The 18,458-nt window shown below is 34.5% G+C and overlaps 1 protein-coding gene across 2 annotated transcripts in view; it reads right to left on the reverse strand.

Moving 5' to 3' along the window:
• Positions 1-14,009, reverse strand: part of SEMA3C (semaphorin 3C) — a 179,269-nt gene extending 165,260 nt beyond the window's left edge. Inside the window, exons 1-2 of one of the 2 annotated variants that reach the window (XM_078060086.1) lie at positions 13,465-14,008; positions 11,308-11,448 (exon numbers count right to left, since the gene is read on the reverse strand). In XM_078060086.1, coding sequence (XP_077916212.1) covers positions 11,308-11,410 — 103 coding nt within the window. In that variant the 5' untranslated portion in view covers positions 11,411-11,448; positions 13,465-14,008. Of the gene's footprint in view, positions 1-11,307; positions 11,449-13,464 lie in introns of both variants that reach the window. The other variant, XM_078060087.1, reaches the window with a different exon arrangement.
• Between the last annotated feature and the right edge of the window lie 4,449 nt (positions 14,010-18,458).

Genomic DNA, 18,458 nt, shown 5'->3' on the forward strand with positions numbered 1-18,458 from the left:
TGTTTCAGGGCGAGCACTGCCCTAAAATAGCACAGGGCTCAGCACTCAGCTCTGCCTTTTATGTGCCCTTCTTGCCAACTCATACTCTGTGGCAGAAAATGTCTAACTTTTCTGTTCCTTGCTTTTAAATTTGTTTTCATTAACAACAGTGATCCTCAGGAACATATAAATGAAAGTGCAGAAGGCAAAAGAGTGCTGGAAATTGCCCAAAGCTTACAGCTCTCTTTCTCAATGCTTTTATTTTTGACAGTAATGGAACTAAAACCAAAATGATAGTTTTTTTATATCTTGTCATATAAAAGATATTTAGGAAATGGAAAAATTGAGCATATCTCAGTGCTCTCTTTAGTGGATGCTGCAATGGTATCCATAAAAAAGAACGTTTGAATCATTTTTAAGAGAAAATGTAGGCTCTATTGAACTTATGAAGACACTACTCTGATAAATTTGCACGGTGAGCTGAAGGGAATGAATAATAAATTTCCCTATAGTTATCCTTTGTCTGAGCTCAGACTTGCTCCCATAGCCACAAAGGGAGACCTTACCTACCGCAATGAAAGAAGCATGTTCCACAGGAGTAATTCCCTCATCCTCACCTTGATGAATCCAAAACTGAAGGGATAATTAGGGATGGTATAGAGAATGAATTTTATTTCCTTTATTTTCAGGAAGGAATGATATTCTAAGAGAAAAAGCAGAAGTCTATTGTGACACCTTTAACATGATAAAGTTAGTTTCATTGTGATTTTGTGAGTCTTAAAACTAATTCTAGCGTCATCTACCAAAATGGCTCTGGCTCTGGAGTCTGACTGATGTGGTTTTTTGTGTGTGTGTGCGTCCTTTTCCATCCCTGTGACCTCAGGCAAGTTACTTTCTTGGATTCTCCATTTTATGAGGATAAAAATAGTGCTTAATTCACAGTGTTGTTTACAGAATTAAAAATAATGCCTGGCACAAAGGCAATATTAATGTTAGTGATTATTATAATAAATACAAATAAATTATCAGAAGTATTTTGGAAAAACAGAAGACAAAGTCTACAAAGAATGGAAAAATGTGTATCTTTAGTTCTAGGTATATTCTTCAAAATCAAAATTGCAAAGAAAGGTATGTAACATACACTTTTAATCTACATATGTGAATAACATAATATTGGATCAACATGTGAACAAATTTAAAATAAGCTATTTAAAGCAATCTACAGATTCAATGTAACCCCTTATCAAATACCAATAGTATTTTTCGCAGAACTAGAACAAATAATCCTAAAATTTGTATGGAACCACAAAAGACCCTGAATAACCAGAGGAGTCTTGAAAAGGAAGAACAAAACTGAAGGCATCACAATCCAGATTTCAAAACAGACAATATGGTATTGGCACAAAAACAGACACGTAAATCAATGGAACAGGACAGAGAGTATAGAAATAAACCCATACTTACAGCACCAAATAATCTGTGCAAAGGAAGCAAGACTATACAATGGGGAAAAGACAGTATCTTCAATAAATGGTGTTGGGAAAACTAGAAAGTCACATGCAAAAGAATGACATTGGACCACTATCCTATACCATATACAAAAATAAACTCAAAATGGATTAAGGACTAGATGTGAGACCTGAAACCATAAAATTCCTAGAAGAAACCATGGGCAGTAATCTCCTGGACATCAATTTTAACAGTATTTTTCTGGATCTTTCTCCTCAGGCAGGGGAAACAAAAGCAAAAATAAACAATGAGGACCGTATCAAACTCAAAATCTTTTGCACAATGAAGGAAACCATCAACAAAATGGAAAGGCAATCTACTGAATGGGAGAATATGTTTGCAGATGACATATCCAATAAGAGCTTAATATCCAAAATGTATAAAGAACTCATACAACTCAACACCAAAAAAAAAAAAAAAAAAAAAATCCAATAAAAAATGAGCAGAGGACCTGGATAGACATTTCTCCAAAGACATACAGATGGCCAACAGACACACGACAAATGCTCAACATTACTTAATCATCACAGAAATACAAACCAAAATCACAATGAGCTATTACCTTATACCAGTCAGAATGGCTAGTATCAAAAAGACAAGAAGTAACAGCTGTTGGCAAGGATGTGAAGAAAAGGGAACCCTCATGCACTGCTGGTGGGACTGTAATTGGCACAGCCACTAGGGAAGACAGTATGGAGGGTCATCAAAAAATTAAAAATAGAAATACCATATGACCCAGGAATTCCACTTCTGGATATTTAGCCAAAGAGAACAAAAACACTAATTCGAAAAGATACATGCACCCCTATGTTTATTGCAACATTATTTGCAATAGCCAAAATATGGAAGCTACCTAAGTGTCCATCAATAATTGAAAGGATAAAGAAGATGTCATATAGACACACACACGCAAACATACACACATAACGGAATATTACTTAGCTATAAAAAGGAATGAAATCTTACCATTTATAACAACATGAATAGACTTAGAGGGCATTATGTTAAGTCAAATAAGTCAGAAAAGACAAATACCATATTATTTCACTTACATATGGAATCTATAAAACAAAATAAATGATCAAACGAACAAAAAACAGAGATAGACTCATAAATACAGAGAACCAGTGATTGCCAGAGAGGAGGAAGGTGGGGGGATGAGCAAAACAGGTGAAGGAGATTAAGAGGTACAAAATTCTAGTTATAAAATAAACAAGTTACACAGATGAAAAGTACAGCATAGGGAGTATAATAAATAATACTGTAATTACGTTTTATGGTGACAAATGGTGACTACATTTATCATGGTGAGCAATGAGTAATGTATAGGATTATTGAATCACTATGTTGTACACCTGAAGTTAATATAATATTGTGTATCAATTATACTTCAATAACATTAATTAGTTAAGCCATCTAGCATCACTTGAGCTATCTTCATTCAACAGAGAGTTCGATCATAATTGTTTACACATATCTATCGATAATCATGGAATAGAACACACTTTTTTAGGGAATTGCTTTGGTCAGGTGACTGAATAAACATAGCACAAAAGCTCACTCTTTTAATTTCGTATCACTGGAGCATCCTATCTTTGTAGTTGCAGGAACCTTGTACCTTTAGAAATAGCTTAACATCACAGCATCATCTTTTGGCGACAGAACTAAGCTTATTGGAATCTGACAAAACTCACGGAGGGTAAGAATTACTTTTTTATGACAGGAAAATAAGAGTTTTCAACTTTTTTCTAAAAATTTGTAAAAGAACACATCATTGTAACGTATTTCTATCCTAATACTTCTCAAGGGACATTCTTTGCACTACTTAAAACTTCCCTAATTCAAGGCTATGAAAGAGATTTCATTTTATTTTGACTACTAGAATCCTATACCAATAAATATTACAGGGAAAAACAGACATACAAAATTTCTTAGCAATTTCTTCTCATCTTCTGTCCTCAGTGTATTTATAACAGTTTTAACTTGCTCTTTATATCACAAATTTAGTGCTACTCTACTTAAAACTTTATGATTTAGGTGATGTCCTACTCACAATTCATCAATCCCTTCCTGATTTCAAAAACACTCTCACAGGGGAAAGAATGCAGAGTTTCTCACTCACAGCAGCATTCCTTGTTGAGTTTGATTTTATCAAACATGCAGGTGTTATTAAAGATGTTTAATTGACATTTAAATGAAACTATCAGGAGGGGAATTAAAACAAACCACATTAACACAAGTTTTCCCAAGAACTAAATATTTCAGAAAATTCAGTAGCATTCTCCATGAGCATTCTCCAAGATTAATGGAGAAATCAAGAACAATTGGCTTTATTTTTATCTCTTGGGCAACCATAAGACAAACTGTTTTCAACAAATGTGCCTTGTAATGTTAATGCTACCAGAGTTCATACAGAGACAATTTATTATTTTGAGTTTATTGTCCAACAACAATTCATCAGCTTTCGGGTTTAGCTCACTAGTTCACAGGGGTCCTTTTATTTGTTGTTTAATTAAGCTTCTTGTCAAATGAGGCAGATATTAAAAGATAAAAGATGTTTTGTAAAATTCCATCATCTTTCACTTATATACTATTGATGACCTGGAGTCTTTGACAATTTTATTAATGAAAATTGAGCACTGAAAGAAGGCAAAAAAGAATCACAAAGTAAATCACTGAAAGAACTGATAATCCTATACAAGCTTAGTCTCTACACTTCATATACTTGTTTCCCAATAGAACTCAAGCTGAAATTTTTATGTTTTTAAGCCAGTGCTATGAACATGTAAATGTAAAAGTCAACCCTGAGTTGGAAACTGGCAAATATAAGCTAAGGAAAAGTATATCCAAATAGCAGAAATTTTTATAAAGTTTTAATCTTTTAATTGTCATTTTCCTTTTGAGTTTAAGGCAATTAGTCACAGGCTTCAGTGGAGTGGGGGGCAGTTTAGTAGTAGGGACTCTTTACTGTTCTAGTGAACACAAGCAAAGAATTAATAGCAATCACAAATAATCGGCTTTTCTGCCATGCATCTAACTATCGGTGAATTTATTTTTGAGTTTTCAGAGCTTTATAAGTGCTTTATATAGTTCCGTGGCCACCTTGATAACTTATGAGTTTTGAGCCAAAGGAAAATTTGACGTAGAGCCAGACTGCTGCCTCTTCAGTAAAATGATATTCAGGCTTTTTGAAGTCTATGGGATATTGAGTGCATCCTACTTCTTTATTTTATTTTGTTTTGTTTGTTGTGCGTGCATGTGTGTGTGTCCCAGGCTTCTTTATTTAAGAGAAAAGTGATGAGGGATGTGGGGACATCCCACCTCTTTATTTCAGGATATTATGTTTCTAGATCTAAAAACATGCAAATATAAATGATAATCCAATATTTACCAGGATTACTTAAAAAAAAAAAAAAAACAATGTCTGATATCTTAGAGGTTTGTACTGGAGAGATAAAATATGTACATGGCTGAATTATTGCCTTTATGGTAACAGACAGAGGTGGAACTACTGTGTAATTTTGGACAGCTTAACTCCTGAATGGCAGCTGATATTCAATCTTAAACATAAACAAGCAAGAAATTTTGCTATTTCAGTAACTTAATAACACTCATTAGCTCATGTAAGATCAACTGGTTCAATAAGTAAGTCTCAATTAAAATACTGACTTTAGGATCTATTAATTTCTGTACACAAAAGGTATTCCAAAGACCAAATATTCCTGAATAAATTTCAATGTACTCATCAAAGGAAAAAGGGGAAAAAAATCTAATATACTATTTAACAGCCATTACTTTAGGAGTATTCATATAACCTATATTTGGTATTTATATGGATATATTTATATTTGTATTTTATTTTATGGGTATATTTATACAGATATATTTCATATCATGGTACAGAAGTGGATCAGAAATTATCCTACATGCCCTCCACATTCCTGAGGTTTTATGGTACTCTTAAATGTCCCAAGAGTGGCAAATAGTTGTCTACAATTTCAAGCCATGCACTATGCCATGATAATCATAAGAAGTAAACTAAGTAGGTAGGTTTCTTACTAAGTTTATCATGAAAAATTGGACTTTTAAAAAATAGAATCTTAAAAAAATAATGCAGTTGTGCATTACTTTAAAAGTCTAGACATATCTAGACACGCTAAGGCAACATCCCTGACAGGTCACCAGTCAAGGCACTGTGGAAGGCTGTGTATGTATGAGGTCTCTTCCCTTTAATATAGAAAACTAGGCTTCCAATCAAAACACACAAAAAACTCTCTGGAAGAAAACATCTAAAATTTATAGAGATGAAATGTCTTTTAGGGAAGAAAACAGATAAAGAGATTTGAGAATGAACTGGAAAGAGTAAATATAAAAGTTGAATTCCCAGACTACTTTGAATCTCTAGTGTATAATGTGGGACAAGTTTGGAAGTAGATAGAAAATATTTGACCATCAGCTATGTACCAGGATATGAGTATAAAACTATCTGTGCAAAAATTAACAAAAATTCTTCTCTCATGGTATTTGTATCTTAATGCTATGATGAAGAAATTTTGCATTCTACCTAGTAACTCTCATTGTTTTAAATTAACAAGATTCACTGAAGCACTGTTGTAGTGTACTAAGGCTCCATCAGTTGGGGAGGTATAGTGGTTAAGAAGTATCAAAATGTATATTAATTCAACATTTATTGAACAATAACAAATGGCAGTCTCTACACTAAGTGGAGTGGAAGTAATTATGGTACAAAAGAAGACCATAATTTTACCCTAAAGGAATTTATAAATACTAACTCTAATACAAGTCTTTGTGCATTTTAATAAGATGCACACTATATACTACACAACACATTTTACAAACTTAATTCATTTCATTTTCAAAAAGTTCTATGTGTTATTCCCATTTTACAGATGATAAAATTCTGGATTAGGAAGATTAGGTAACTACCCCAAGTAGCATCCCCATAAAGTAGCAGGCAACTATGATTTAAAACCATCTCTGTATGCCTTCAAAATCCATGAATTTTTAAAAATTGTTTGTTTAGTTTTGTTCTTTCCCTTGCCCAGGTCCTGCCTATAAAATGTTTTTGAAAGCACTGAAAGGAATTATTGTAGAAGACTTCCTCAAAGGAGATGATATTATAAAGCAAAACTAAGCTTAAACATCAAATTTAATTAGTAAGAGGTCTTAGAATTAAGTTAGCCTCCAAATTTTTTAACTGGTTGGGAGAACTGAGGCCCTAACGAAGTTTCAGGGTTCATTAGTGAGGGACCAAAGTTTGAAAATCCTGATAATCCATGTAAATGCTGTTCTCATGACACTACACTGCCAATCAAATGTTCATACTTTCATAAACATCAAAAATATATGTTTAAACATATTTCCTAATATTTTAATAAAAACTTTCCAGAGGCCATTAGAATCATGACAAACATTTTTCCCACTTAATTATAACTAAAATTTTGTTGGTATTTTTCATTACACAGAAAGATAGAAATGTTACATAAAGACAAAAATACATTTTAGAACTCTAATTATTACCAGGAATAATCAGAGATATGTCAGTATCTAATAATAGAAATTCAAAAACATGAAGTAAAACCTGATAGACCTCTTTGAAAAGAGAAATAGGCAAATCCATAATTATAGATGGGGGGTTCAATTTCTTCTGTCAGTAATTGAAAGAACAACTAGAGAGAAAATCAGTAAGGATATAGAAAACATTGCAAACCATCAACTGATTGAATCTAACTGGCATTAATAAAACATTCCATGTGACAAAAGCAGAATATACATTATTTTCTATATAGGCTATAGTCAGTGCCATAAAATGAGTTTTAATAGTTTTTAGAGAACCTGAAGCATATTATGTATGTTCTTTGACAACAAGAGACTGAAACGAAGACCTACAACAGAAAGATAAATAAAAGATACACAAATACCTTCAAATTACACAACATATTTCTAAATAACTTGTGATTAAAAGAAAAAATAAGGGGAGCAATTAGAAGACATTTTGAACTGACTGAAAATCAGAACACATTTTATCAAAATATGCGGAGCACTGCTACACACTGTTTCAAGGGAAATTTGTAGCATAACTGGTTATATTAGAAAAAAAGTTCTCAAATCAGTGACCTATGTTTCCATGTTAAGAATTTCCAAAAAGAAGAGCAAATTAAACACAAAGCAAGAAGAAATAAGACAATTTCATTTTAGAGCATATACCAAAGAAATATTAAACAGAATAATAATAAAAACAAAACCAAAAGCTGATTATTTTAACAGATCAATAAAAAGGAAAAAACTGATCTCTGCATGGAACATAAAGGAAGTAGACACAAATTTTCAACTTCATAAATGAAGTAAAGAACATTACTACAGATCCTACAGACATAGTGAGGATAGTAAGGTAGTATTATAGACAACCTCATGTCAATAAATTAAATATCTTAGATTCACAATCTGAATTACTAAGTGAAAAAGTAATCTTATTATAAGAATATACCTTATTTTAAAACAGAAACAATATTTAACACATTTAACTCAGAATCACATTTTATATCTTCTAAAATATAGACAATATTTCCATTTTTCTCAAGCTCAAAAACTTTTTGTAAAATGACATGCAACTGATACCTTTTATCAAATTATACAGTATTTATTCCTGGCTTTGTAAAATACTACATTCTAAAATCCCTACTGGATAAAGGCAAAATCATTTCAACAATAGTTTCCCTTGTATATTAACAAGCAAAACAAATTTGTCTATCGTACATAAGTAGCCTTGACTTTCCTTACGACCCTTATAGATTCCAAAGATTTTCTGAGGAAAAAAATACAATGACAATAATGCTATGATATGTGAATCTGTCAAACTACTGGATTTTTTTTTTCAGTAAAAATTCAACTAAATCAAAAAGTCTTTGCATGAACTTTATATTTACTTGAAAAGCTATTTGGCATAAAATTAGGATGATAACAATTACAAAATGTAGTATCTAATAGGAATCACAGTTCTTTAACCTGCAAGATTTAGCTTGTACAAATGTAACTAATTAATAACATCTGAAGTGCATTCTCCCATAGGACACATGACCATCTGGTTGACCCTGCACTAGATCAATAGGGAAGGCAAATCTGTAAAGCATTGTTTCCCAAATGTTATCACTCCATCATTCTACCACAAGAAGGAGGGATAAAACTTGGATGGGAAAAGAGATCTCTTGTTTCACACATTTTTAAATTGACTTTGATTGTTAATTGGACTGTAAGACAAGACTGAGGGGATTCTTCTGAAGTCCCATCCAGAAAGAGACCGGCAGAAGACCAAGTAATAGTGAAGGAAAAGAATTCAAGACAAGACAGTCAGGAGGCAAGGTAATTATGAGAGAATATAAAGATGCAAATGACTTCTGTGTGATGTAACCTGATATTATTTGAATTTCCTCAGAATCATTTTCCAACTCATAAGTTTTGGCTGAAAAATAGTGATAGAAATTTTGAAATAAATGAAAGAAAGTATATGTCATACATATTTTAATTAATATATATTCATATATGTGTCAACCCTGTACAAAGTTCTATATTTTAATGTCAAGACTAAATAATTTTGCAAGAAATGTAGTTACTTATTCATTGTGATACACAGAAAAGTCATCATAAAATCAGTGAGAAACTTTAAATAAATTAGGGAAAGGCATCTGAAACAAATATACTGTTACATCTCTTAAGAAAATGACTATGTATTAATGATTAAAATTTATACATTTTAACAATTGTTTTTGTCGAAGGTATTTTTTCTGATACTATGCCTAAAATATAGTTCACTGTAGGAATTTTTTGTATTAATTTAGAAATTATGGAATTTCATTATTTGTTCTCCCTGTTGATATATCTCTTTAAAACAAATTAAGTGATATTCTACCGGTCTGATTATTTCCTAGAAAGAACAAAATACCATAGAACTCTCAGATCAATAGCTTATCTTATCATGCTATATTCTACATACGTTATAAATTAAGGTAAGTCTTATCCTGCAAGAATCTGTTTTGAGTTTGACAGCGTTAGACATGGAGTATTTTAAAAAGCCCATCATAACTTCTAGTCACTCTATACATAGCAGTTACTGTCCCACTTAGTACTGAAGTTTGGTTTTAAAAATTTATACTACTTAATTTTCTCTATAAAAGATAAACTGTAAAGTCTTCGAATAATGGACTTGATGGATTATCTCTGGTGACACACTTGTTTTTAAAATTTACGCATTTTGAGGGGCGCCTGGGTGGTTTAGTCATTAAGCGTCTGCCTCCGGCTCAGGTCATGATCCCAGGGTCCTCGGATCGAGCCCCGCATCGGGCTCCCTGCTCAACGGGAAGCCTGCTTCTCCCTCTCCCACTCCCCCACTTGTGTTCCTGCTCTAACTCTCTCTCTTTGTCAAATAAATAAATAAAATCTTTAAAAAAAAAAAATTTACACATTTTGAGTTAAGTTTGGGTTAAAAAAAAAAGTTTGGTTAGTTTTGATGTACTAGAACAGGTTTAGATAACTAATCTATGAGACCACTCCATCTTCCTATATATATTGAGAGAAATATAGAAAAGAGGAGAAAAATTGTACTACTACCTAATGCCTTTATTTTTCATTTCACTAGATATTTCCTAGTTCTCAACTTGAAAGAAAAGATGTTACAGTAATTAAATAAAAAGACACTTCCAAGGGTCTGTTTTTTCCTTTCTCTACAACTTAACTGATCAGCCATGGGTTTTAAGGGAGAATGCCTGGCTTAGAAGCTAAGGAAGCAATTAGAAGTTCACACACTTTATGTTCTAAATAAAGCTCTTTCAGTGCTTATGATAACCTTGGGGAAAGCCCTTGGTGACTTAAGAAGGAAAGGAAAAAAAAAGATATCCATTTGACTGGTAAGTGTCAGTCATCCTGCTGTTCGAAATTCAAGATAATAAAGCATTTCAAAGACATTCTGCTATAGAAAGGTCTGACAGTATACTGTTTCTCAAGTAAAATGAAAATAATGCTCAATGATACTAAGGTTTATGCAAAAAGTTAGTTGAAAGAAGTAATAAAAATACAAATAACCCTGATTGGCAAGATGATCTTCTTGATCCATTTCTTATTCTTGTCCAATTAGCATGGATTGACCAAAGTCATCCATCTGTAAGTTGTTTGAACCATCTACATTAAAGCTCATGCATACATTTGGCAAACCATCCTCAGAGGGTCTTACACCTTTTACGTTTGTGCAAATTTGAAATCACATCCATTTTCCTAAGCTTCTGAAGATAACATTTGTACACAACAGCAATCAAAAACATATTTCCAACTATTCTTTTAGATCCTTTTCAATTAATTAGGAGATTTTACCAATCTCAGGAACTCCTTTTGGACATGGAAGAAGCACCATTAGAACAACATATGGAGAAACCAGCTTGGAGGCTAAGACCAAAATTTATTAACAAAAATTTTAAGTAATTAAACCTTCACAGACTTCTCTGATGAGGATTAGCATATAGAGGGTGTTTCTCAAACACCAGGTGACTAGTAAGAAGACAGTTCAAAATGTGCAGAATATACTTCAAGCATTTTCATAAACAAATGCAATAGAGGGCTTTTGTCTATGAACCAATAATTTAAAATAGCCATGCCATCCAAAAAAACAGTCCAGTAAATATTTTCAAGATTAATCAATAGTTGATAATATTTTACTATCTTTAATTTATTATTAATGCTTGGATCTGGATGTGAAATTTTAAAGAAGACTTCAAATGACATTTTCCCCAGAGTATTTATCAACTTTCTTACCATCAAATGTTAAATAAACTCTTGCTTGGGGCTGGGACGATCCTTTTACACAGATAGAACAAACAAATACTCCAACCAACACGAAAATTGCCCGGAATGCCATTTCTCCAGATTTGCAAGTTAATATCCAAGGGAAAGTACCTTTAAAAGAGAGGTAACAAGTTTGTTATATTTCATTTCACATTTTAGAAGCACAACCGCACACATACACACAGATACACACAAAACCAGCAATCTAGACAAAGCACCTTATTCACAAAAGACTTATCTGAACTTTTACAGTCATGCAAACAGTAGGAGGTGCTCTGACTTTGTTTCTTAGATGTGAAAATTTGGATTTGATTCATTTGATTCATTCATCTGAAAGTCTTTGTGAAAAAAGAAACTGTTCTTTCAGCAAATAATGCTAATATTAAAGCAGAACAAAGCATCCAGGAATAAGGTATTGGTTCCCAAAGGAAAACCCAATATTTGAACTTGATCTTCTAACAATCACATAACATTGAAAAGACTTGAGAATGGTACCAATATGTATTAGTGGATGAAAACTTCTCTTTTTACCATAAATATAGTAGTAGCAGGAAAATTCCACATGAACATTCATGTGCACTCACTCACATCCTCATTAGCTCTTTTGGACTAATCATCTCTGAAATGGTGTTTCTACACATAAATATATGTGTGCTCAATCCCTGACCACTGAAATCACTCAAATTAGTTATCTGCCAATTTATACAGATGACCATGCAGCTGTTAAATGATGCAGATGAGGTAACCATGGACTAGTGCCAAATTCAAACCAATGACTTAGTGGTGAACAATCCAGTGAACCATGTATCCCTCAATGCATATTTAAAATAAATCAACCAGAAAGCCGGCTGTCAAAATTCCAAAAGATAAATCAGAGAGAAAAGCATTACCTTTTGAAACTGTAGCTGTAACATTAATACATGCTGTTAACTAATGTCTGAATATCAAGGAAGATCAGGTAATGGGTAACTAGAGATTACAGCAGCTCTAGTGGCCACAATATGCAAAATAAACCCAGGACCATGAAAGAAATCATACTGTTTTGAGTCTGATGTAATTATACAATGAAATGACAGAGTTTAATCTAGAAACTTATTTTTACAGGTTACAACAATGCTAATATTCACTATTATATGTCTTTTAAGAATCTTAACATTTTTTATTCAATAAAGGAATGCCACAAAAAATTGAGAAGACTGCTTCATGAATACAGAAGAAAAAGTACAGTTAAACTGAACATGCCACTTTAAACAATTTAAACATTTTAAACAGTTGATTTCCTAGGTGGTAATATGGTATGAGACATAGAAACGAAACTGTTTGCCTCTTTTACCACAGAGATGGAGGAAACCCTAGAGATGTTTGTGTTGGTAATTTTCAAGCGAAACAGTTTCTTCCTGCTTCCACAACCTCTTCACCTTGTCATCCCTAAATTACCTTAGAAGAAAATTGATTTTATGGGGTAACTTTCCCTTAATAATTTGCTCCCTGGTTTTATTGACTTTATAGTTAAAAAAAAAAAAGGCTATAAATATGACCAACCTTTGTCTCTTTATTAAGCAGGCGGATAATATTTACACATTTTTACATATTGCTATTATTAGCATTTTATCTGGTATGTCTCACCAAAAGCAACATATGCTAAAAATTGCAAAGAATAATAGTGAAGATGAAATGACAGGTGAAATGAAGTGAGTATACAGAGCAATGTGGTTTCAAGCCTACCCAGAGATGAGAAGTGACGGAAAGCCAAGGAAGGGTCTTACACGTGCCCCCCCCGCCATATATTATAACTTCCCTTTAACTGAGACACTTAGACATGCTGCTTGTTTTCACTTCTACTAATGGAACACTAATAACACGTAAGAAAAGGAATCTTACGTCCTCTGGAGCAATCCTGCATTAGAAGGCACTGAAATACTCAACTTTAAACTCTCCGCAGGTGTCATAACCTAAAGAAACAACTCAAGCAGGGCTCTCAGAAGGGAAACACTTCCCTGACAAACTGCATGTGCTCTTAAGAAAATGTCCAGATTTGAGCACACCGATGTGTAAAAAGTCGACACAGAGAACCAAAAGTTATATTTTGCTAAACTTGTAATGCCAAAAATAATGAATGCCGCTTACCGAGATGGGAAGAGATCAGCACGTAAAAGTCATCAATTTGCTCCCGGTGTGGCTCCGCGTGTCTCTCTAGTCTTTTTCCCAGAAGACCTTAATTTCTAGAGCGTCCCAGCGGTGAAATTCTTTCTTCCCGGTCCTCTGAGTTTCTTTGTAAAGGAATCCTCAGCGTCGCAGTGCCGCGGCACCCGGAGCCCTACTCTGCGTCGCTCAATCAAGCACCTCGGAGTGAATGGAAAGTGGCCGGGCACCGGGGGCGAGCGCTCGGGTGTCCGATTACAGCGACGCGGCGCGCGGCTCGGGCTGCCCGGGCGCACCGCCCAGCCGGCTCGCCTCACCCGCCCAGCACACCCGCCTCATCACCGCCGCCGCGAGGCCCCACCCAGAGCACGCCCGCGAGAGGGTGGCAGGGAGCCGCGAGGGCGGTCGGCGATCCGTCGGGCGGGCGGGGCCGACCCCAGGACACGCTGCCCGGAGATGCAGGAATGCACTGCTGCAGGCTAGAGAACCAGCTCGCTAACTCCGCTCCTTTCGCGGTCCGCGGTGGAGTGAGCGACTCATAGGGTGCGCTCCAAGGATTTTGTTACCGGCAGCTCTTGGAAGGCATTCAGGATTTGCTTAGCCGTAAATATCAAAGTGCAAAGCAGTTTTTTGCCAGAAAAGGATCCCTGCATCCTTTTAAGGCAAAGAGATGTGTTTGTAAAAGGGCATGAGTCTTACCCTTTTCCTGCAGCAGATTGTCTAAAACCGGTAGAGATAAACCAACTATCTCATCGCAGTTTACCCTTTTAATGGGTGCTGTTTCCCATTGCGTTTCCTTAATATCCCGAAGGCAGTAATTCTGTTGATCTCTCCACATTGACTCACATTCAGAACTCTTCCCTCCAGGATAGTCTCAAAACATAATTACAAGAAAGTATTTCACAATTCTGTGGAAGAAGGCTGTTTGAATTAGGCCAACAGAAGTTTACATCAGGGATATATTTCCTGCACTACTTTCAGGAAAACTTGTTACACTCTGGAACTGACTTTAATGTTTAAGGGAAAATTATTTTTCTGGACCACAATGGACTAGATATTTGAACAGCAGGACAAATGAGCTTTGACCCCCATAAAATGAGCAGGTACTTGTTTAAAAATCACTGTGGGCTACAACAGCCCACAGATGTCACTATACAAAGAGAATATGGAATGTGATTTCTCCACCTTGTTCCTTATAATTTTCTTTATGAAATAAAGCAGATCACTAAATTCTTATAAACTGAATCATTGAAAATACTTCTGAGAGTGCAAAATCATTGCTGGTGTGGGACAGTCGAATTAAATCTCAGGTGAGAGGAAGTGAAACAGGTGATTAAGACATATCTTTCATTTGCCTAAGCACAACCTGTTATGTCCAGTTGACATAAACCTGTCTTTAACTCTTTCTGTACAGATGAGCTATGAAGGGATGACATCAAATGTAATTTTAAGAGTTCAAAAGAATGCAAATTTCAAAACTAAAAAATTATATTCCAGGGCAAATGTCTATGTTTATGAAAGAAATTACTAATTCAATGGATGGGTTACTTTTAAAAGTTTAATACAGTTTAACTATTTTTGTGATTAGTGCAATAAAAATGTGAGCAGCTCCTTAAGTTTATAATAATGAATTTAACCACAAAACATATGACAGTTTTAAAGAGCAGATGCAAACATGAATAAGCACTAAGCACATTTCTCTGAAATCCTTCTGAAACTGATCAAGACGCTCTATATTGAGCACTATTATCTTCCTACTGATGTCTGAGTCAGCATTTATCAATTAAGGAGGGAGAAGAATAAATCATTAGAAAGATTGCTGTGAGCATTCACACAAATTGTATAACTGTTAATTTAGAAATGTGTAACCATTAGACACTGATTGATCTGTAAATCCATGTAAGGTAGAATATATTTATACATTTTACCTTTAAGTTTCAGGGAACCAAGATAAAGAAAGGCAAAGTGAAATGCATATCAAATGGTGTTTCTACAAGGAAGTTTACTACCTATCCCAATTTGCAAAAACCCAAAGGATTAAATCCATGTTTCACACATATTCACAAGGCTTTGGAAACTATGACAAATAGCTTAGATTTAGTTGCAGTCTATGCATTTTGTGCTGTGATTCTCTCTACCTTGCCTAAATAAACTTCTTTTCAATGTATTTAATTGAATGCTATTTGCTTAATACTGAGACCCTTAATGGTATTTGCTTAGTACTGAGACATTTACCATTGGCCTCGCCTCGAAATTAGTCATGAAATTAATGATAGGCATTAGCGAAGGCAGATTCAAGCACACGGATGAAATGAGTGCTCACGCTTGCCTGTAACTTGGGCTGCATAGTGAAATTTAAGAGTGGCAGTAGTTGCCCCTAATAAGACATCTCTGCCCCCATTTCTCCAAACTACTTAGAAACCTAAAACACCTTAACGAAACAGTACCTTTATAAGAAACCTTGGTAGCCAGTGCCCCTTTTCTAGGATGAGTCTTTGACTCTTTCCTGATAGGTGGGAAATAATATGAGCTAACTCAGTAAGCTAGTTTGGGAAAGGAGGACACTAAATAGATCCACAGGAGTAAAGACACAATTCAATTTAGAGGCCACTAATTACAAAGTTTGCCCTCATCAAGGTGTCTTGGGAAAAACACCCAAGTTAAAATACTTAGAATCACTTTCATTAAGATGTTAAAGAAATGGTGTGACATCTTGGTTTCTCTTCTGTAGTGGCCTTATTTTTAATATTTTATATTTTTGGTGATCCTGAAAAAAGCCATTTACCTTAAATTCTTAGACTGATTTTCAGCGAGGTACTCAACTATTCCTTATTCTCTTATTTCAAATTTAAAGAAAATAGACTTTCTCAGATTTTTCTCCATCATATAGATGAGCTATATGAATCAACTTTATCTAACAAGAGAATCTCAGTCCTCCAGAGTTCGAAAGCTATCTCCTTATTGTCATAACTAGTATTTGTCTCAGGAGAGGATAGCCCATATATATTCCAAGCACTTTGTGTATTATATGAACAGCATTCTTTAATTATGTTACTATCTCACAAATGAGAACACTGAAGCTTTGTCCAAAGTCACACATGGGTAGTAAATATTGGAATAGAAAGAGAAACTTAAGCATGGCTGACTCACCGCCTTAGGCCTTGAATATGAACCTGAGCAAGTGTTTCCTCTCGATCTTCCTCCTCTTCTCAACTTCCAGATGCTAGCACTTTAAATTTCCTGAACTGTACCTTTCAAAGTCTCTACTTCAAATGGTTATTTACTTTGTTTACATCAGCCTTTCTTCTCCTGGGGTTACCTTAGCTGCTCTGGGACCAAGCCGGTCAAACAGGTCTGGTCTAGAAATCTGTGTGTGCAATTACTCTCTGCATAGTTGATAGGCTTTAGTATTTCCTTCTACTCTCTGCATAGTTGATAGGCTTTAGTATTTCCTTCATTAAAATCATCCTTTATTTTTCAGTAAGATGAGTGTATCTCAACTTTCATTCTTAACCCATAGCTAATTTATATCCCTGACCCTTGATCTCTTTCTCTGTTGATAGGTACTAGACTAGCCTTCTCAAACTGTAAGGTCACTGGCATTAAGCAAACAAACCAAACAGTCACAGTGGTTTGCTCTGGACAGAGAGAATTTTCATTGTCTGCCTCTTTTTACCTTTGTAATTTTAAACCAGGTGAATGTATAAGCTCTTAACAAAATTCAAAGTTTAATTCTTCAGCATTTTTTAAATACCTTTCAACATCTCAAACATCATGAAGTGCTGTATTTTCCAACTGAACCAAAATAAGAGCACATCATCTCTAATGTTTACATATTACAATATTTCAAATGTAAAAGTAGAATTATAAAGAATTTCAGTAGAAGAGCCTGTTAGTGATTTTACTTTTTTAGTACCTGCACCTGACCAAGTTGTAAGCGTGTTGTAATCATTCACACTTTCCTCACAGGCGTAAAATGAAAACTCTGTTTTGTCCTTATTGTAATATTTCATGTGAAACCTCTATGGGGGAATATATGTCTTTAAGATGAACCTTACAACTACACTCGCAATGTAACCCACCATTATTTAATAGATAATGTTTATTAGTTGAATATATATACATGCATCCACAATAAGATTTCTTTAAAGAAAGGCAAACTATTTTTATGGACCTCTTGTATCTAAAGCTCTCTTTCTCTTCACCTGAGAGTACAAAACCCTTTCCATATTTATTCTCACAGGAGACCCAGGAGAGGGCTGTGTAAGTGCCTCTGATTGTCAGATGTGTGTAATGAGGCTCAAAAATAATAACCAGCTGGAGTAATGACTTCAGGACTGTTAGTAACGGCTAATTGACTCCCATCTACAGCCCTTCAACATGGTCAAAGGCCTTTTCCATGTAATCTTCAGATTTTACCATTTTTCTACTCTTTGTGGACTTTAAATGGTTGACTAGAAAGTAGAGAATTAAATTATGTAAACAGCAACTTTCACATCCTAGCAGAGGCATGCTCATGATGAAAATCATATGGTAAATTCAGTTGTCTTCTATTACCAGTGATTTCCAGAAGATAGAGCTGTATAGTAAATTTGAAAAGCATCAACTCCTTATTCTACTTACTTATTTTTTGTCATGATACTTAATGCTTTGAAATTTCAGGTGACATTTAACAACTTTAAAGAAGAATATATAATTTTTACTTTTTAACAAACATGACATAAGTTAAAATATGCAACTCTCAGGGTACATTTCAATGAAATAATTTTCCCTGATGGATTGTGTCCATTGCAATGGGCTCACTGAACTTCAGACCGGGGGTGGGGGTGGGGGGTAATGCTTGAAAGAGCATGCATTATTTAATAAATATTTTACAAAGAGTACTTCTTTCAGTCTCTAAAAGTAGATATAAGTATCTCCATTGTGCAAACAAGAAGGCCAGTTCAGAAATTTGAGGCACCCTATTCCCCTTCCTAGGC

This window comes from Halichoerus grypus, chromosome 12 (assembly GCF_964656455.1).
Source record: "Halichoerus grypus chromosome 12, mHalGry1.hap1.1, whole genome shotgun sequence".
NCBI lineage: Eukaryota > Metazoa > Chordata > Mammalia > Carnivora > Phocidae > Halichoerus > Halichoerus grypus.